At 31.1% G+C, this 4816-nt stretch overlaps 1 protein-coding gene across 1 annotated transcript in view; it reads right to left on the reverse strand.

The window, feature by feature from the left end:
- The window catches only part of LOC132616083 (probable WRKY transcription factor 13), a 5766-nt gene extending 2124 nt beyond the window's left edge, over positions 1–3642 (reverse strand). The window contains exons 1-2 of the mRNA XM_060330679.1: positions 3171–3642; positions 2687–2911 (exon numbers count right to left, since the gene is read on the reverse strand). Coding sequence (XP_060186662.1) covers positions 2687–2911; positions 3171–3448 — 503 coding nt within the window. The 5' untranslated portion in view covers positions 3449–3642. The remainder of the gene's footprint in view (positions 1–2686; positions 2912–3170) is intronic.
- Positions 3643–4816: the final 1174 nt, after the last annotated feature.

Raw genomic sequence — 4816 nt, forward strand, 5'->3', positions numbered from 1 at the left:
AGTAGGAAAGTATAATTTTCCGATGAAGGAAATTCCAGTACCCTAGAGGCTAGCTCCACCCATAGTTTTAGCACTCCTTACGGAAGAGGATAGTTTCACATCTAAAACCCGACACATTTACTTAAGAGTAAAAGAACTACTATTTTACCACGTCCTTTAATGACAAGAGTCTAATGTACTAGACATTAACTCCAGCATTTGGAGAAAAGTCCAATGTGGGATTAAAATAATTAAGCAATGTAGTTCCCTTAAGCTTTTATAAACTGATCTTAGAACAGTTTGATGGATAATGCAATATAGAGCTGTTGGTAGGACAATGTGGGAGTGCTTTACCTAGTACAACAAAAAGGTCAAAAAGATCGAGGAAATGGAAATGAAACAGTGCACAAACAGAGATATATAGCAATTGCAAACTGGCAATTGCTGGATTCATTATCACTAGTGACAGTGGCTTTAACAACAGTGGGCTCCCTTGTGCATCTCACATTGTCGCTTCCGATAAAAACTTTTTGCACTTTAGCAGATTAAAATGAGTTTAATTATCATATCCTAATACTTAACAATATAAGTAGGTGTTTGTCCATCAAAACCATATATCTTTCACTTTATTTGGAATTTTGAAATTGGAGTTGAAGTTGGACTTAGAGATGGAGCTATGTGTGATTATAGTTTTTGCTTTGGTCGTTTTAATATACTGAATATAAAAAAAGTTTATAAAAAAAGTGAAAATAGAACTTTAGGTGTTTTTTAAATTCCTAATTCAACTTCAAGTTGAAGATGTATTTTGAATTTTCATTGGTCAATCGCTTATTTTCAAATATAAGTGAAAAAAATCCGGAAAAAAATGAAAATTCTCATGGTCAGACAGGTAAGAAGTTTCACATTATCATACGAAACAAAAAGAAAAATCAAGTTAGAAAATGACTCATAATCAGTCCAGAAAATTTCTTATCCACAGACCACAGTAGACTATTACATGCTCCAGATCATTTAGACTTATGAAACTAAGCAAGTGGAAGAGGTATGAATGATCCATTGAACAAAGGGGATATTCACATGGCATGATCTCACTCATATTCTGGATAACTCATATTCTGGATGGGTGACTTAGAAAATTGATTTATCAAATATTAGAAAGTAGATGATTCTTGGTGGATTATTAACTAGAAAAATAAGATTAAAAAGCTACTCTAATAGATTAAATTCCATCAATAGTATAAAATTTCATTACATCATCGGTGTACAAAATTTAATATCAAATTAAATTTCTTCTAATATTAGCTAGGGTGGGCTACGGGGTGCGTTAGGTGGTTACAATAGTATAGTCATATACAATGAGGGTGATAAATTGAACACGCTTTTTCAAAATATTTTACTTAGTCTATAATTCAAAAATAAATATATATATATATATATATATATAATTTTAATATTCTTAGCGAAATTCTTTAACTTCACCATGGGCTCTGTTTGTATTTTTAAATCTTTTTCTCTTTCTCTTTTTGAGGGATTGTGGGTGGAAGGAGACAGCAATATAGCAAACTGCTGAAAAAAAGAAGAAAGCTCAATATATAGGTGTAATCATTCAACAATAAAAGTTTCAATTTACTATTAACCTAAAGAGGGGATCCTCCATGGGATCCTCCCCATATCAAACATAAAGATGTAAAAAGTGATCATCATTCCTTTTTTTCTTTATTCATTTATGGGCCTTAGGGTTTTCATATGTACTACTTACATGAGAAATGCATGGCTCTTTCAGTTTAACACAAGTATTAACAATGCCAATTCTTGATGATAAGTTGTTGCAAGTATTAACCACTAAAATCCATAATCATTATGAGATTAATGAATCTATTTTTACTTGCTACAAGTTTTGTAATCATTTTGTGAATACTCGTAATTAAGAGATCGTCACACAAGTATTAACAATGCCAAATCTTAATAATAAGTTGTTCCAAGTATTAACCACTAAAACCAAAATCATTATGAGATTAATGAATCTCTTTTTACTTGCTACAAGTTTTGTAATCATTTTGTGAATACTCCTAACTAAGAGATCGTCAAGATTCAGCTCTACCAACATGATCCGATTTAAACTCTAAAACACGCCCCGAAAGGCTATCATTTCATGAGTACCAAGTTAATATTATTCAATCATTTTTTGTCTTTAGAGGTTAATAATAACATTTACTTTAGCCCGCTCACAAGAAATTACCTTAAATAATAGGAGTATAAGCAATAATAGTATCAACAACTAATGTTAGTATCAAACCGCTAGGATCCCTCCGTACTTTTCCAAAAATTTCGAGTTCGAGCTCCGAAAAAGGAAAAAACTTTCCCCTTTAATAGGCCTTGTAAGCACTTAAATTCTATCAAATAACTTTATAGATTTAAATCTGATAAAACTTAAGTGTTTACAGGTTTTACATTGCATGAATTTGAATTAGCGGAATATCAAAACAAATGTCGAGCACCGGATTGGAAACCAAAAAAGTAAATATCTAAACCACTACTTCAGTCGCCCTAATGATTAGCTGGGGGAAGATAATTTTTTTGATTTGACAATACAAAAATGAGAGGCACAACATTTCATCAATGAAAATGGATGAAGATTGTTGAAGGCTGACAAATAAAGAAGAAAGAAGAAATTTAGTCAGAATGGAAAACGAAGTAAATTAAGTACCTTGGATGTTGGGTATTTTTGACAACTTTCTGGCCATATTTTCTCCATTTATAACCATCATCCAGCACATCCACATCACTCATAGTCTTGAAACAAAATCTTGGCTCTCTTACTTTCCTTCTTGATGATTTGATCTTCTTCATCTTAATTGATGAAACCCCTAAATGATCATGATCAAACTCTCTTCGCTTGATATTACTGCTCTCATTCACTTCTCCCCATGCCCTAAAATCCAAACATATTAGTCACAAGAACTTATTAGACATGCAAATTTAGAAAACCCTTAATTTTGCATGATAAAATAAAATTTGGAAACATAAATTAATTAAGGTTAATAGATCATTTACTGATGATCTGTGTTCCTTGGACTCTTTAAAAATATCGGAGGTGCTTGTTGAATCCTCCAAAATAGTACATTTTTTGAGGATTCGACACAGATATGATAGTATTTTTGAATAGTCCTAGCAACATAATTGATGATTACCATGCATTTGCAGTGGACTTTTGCAAGGAAAGAAGATGGGGTCCTCCAAAAATAGTACTAGTAGTAAGGTCCTCTTTGTGCCTTGATTCATTATTTAGGGAATGATCTGAAGAAGGTGCAAAAGAAGGAGGGATCATTGTGAGGGTTTTGAGAGTATTTTGGTTGTATCCAATAAATGGTAGAGTAGTACTAATCCCCATATTGTTGTTTGGAGGAAAAGAGAAAAATCCAAGTTGTGATGACATATCTTGATCCTCAAACAAGCTCTGGCTAAACATTGCTCTTTTTTTTTTTTTTTTTTTTTCTGTTTCTCTGAGGGAGGGAGAGAGTGTGTGTGCGTGTGTGTGTGTGTGTGAACAATGTAGAAGAAGTTCAGATGTAAGAAAGAGACTAGGCAGTTTAATTTCTTATAAAAGGAAAGACTTGAAGCTGTTAGGACAAATAATTGGTGACACAACACCATAAGGAAAAAGAAAAGGTGATCTTTATAGGATCTTTATAGGTACAGTTTCGGTTAAAAGAAACAAATGGCTCCTCTTAATATGCCGTGTAGAGACACCGTAGGCACCAGCGGAATTAAGATTTTTGTTAAAAGGAATTCAAAATATAACAAAGAAAATATAAGAAGAAACTAAAGTGATTCAAGATCTGCTATTTATATACATGATAAATAATTTTAACCTTATATACATAGTATAATGTTTTAATAAAAGACTGTACCCTAGCTCCGCTCATGCACATAGGTTTAGCTTGAGAGCACATAGGTAAAGAAAGTGATATAGAGTTCATCAAAAAATTAGTTCAAGAGGTGATAATTATTCAAAGTATATAAAATATATAACGATCCATCAACCAATGTGAAATAATTTTACTCCCCCCATGACTCTTCCCCAACATGAACAATATAACATGGAAATTCAACATTGAATAATTAAATCAAGATAAGAGTTAGTATTATTGTAATAATGTAAAGAAAATGAACTTTAATATAAATGAATTAAAAAAATTAACTCACGAGATGAGCATTATCCGACATCATATAAACAATCACAACAACGTAACCTCTCCTCACAACTAATATGGGAACTTAAGATATACCTTGTGAAAATAATTTGATACGGTAGCTAGTTTTTTTTTTTTTTTTGTCGTTTTCATCTCCTCCTTATGAACTGGTCTATCATATATGAAATATAAATAAATAAATAAATAAATAGGAAGATAACAAGATCAAGAGGAAAGCTAAATTTAGGAAAGGAGAAGAAAAGTGGAAGTGGAAAAAAAGGACAATAAAAAGAGAAACTATGGATGTGCAATGTGTCACTCACATGTCTCAATTTACATAGTGCATTTTAAGTATATCTATTTTTATATTTAGAAAAATTAAATTTAAATTTTTTATTTTATTTTAATAAGATAATTTATACCTACACAAATTTTTATAATTTATTTTAGATTAAAAAAAATTATTTTATTTTGTTTTTTAACTCTATAGCCAATCAAAATATATCATATAAAGAGAGTGAAAGAGTTCCTACTTTCTAGTTACTCCTGGTTACTACCACTTATAGTGACTTTTCTAAACAAAAACAAAGTCAATTAGATTTAAGTTGTACTGCATGTTGCTACTTTTAAGTCTTTAACCAAAA

This window comes from Lycium barbarum, chromosome 10 (genome assembly GCF_019175385.1).
Source record: "Lycium barbarum isolate Lr01 chromosome 10, ASM1917538v2, whole genome shotgun sequence".
Lineage (NCBI taxonomy): Eukaryota > Viridiplantae > Streptophyta > Magnoliopsida > Solanales > Solanaceae > Lycium > Lycium barbarum.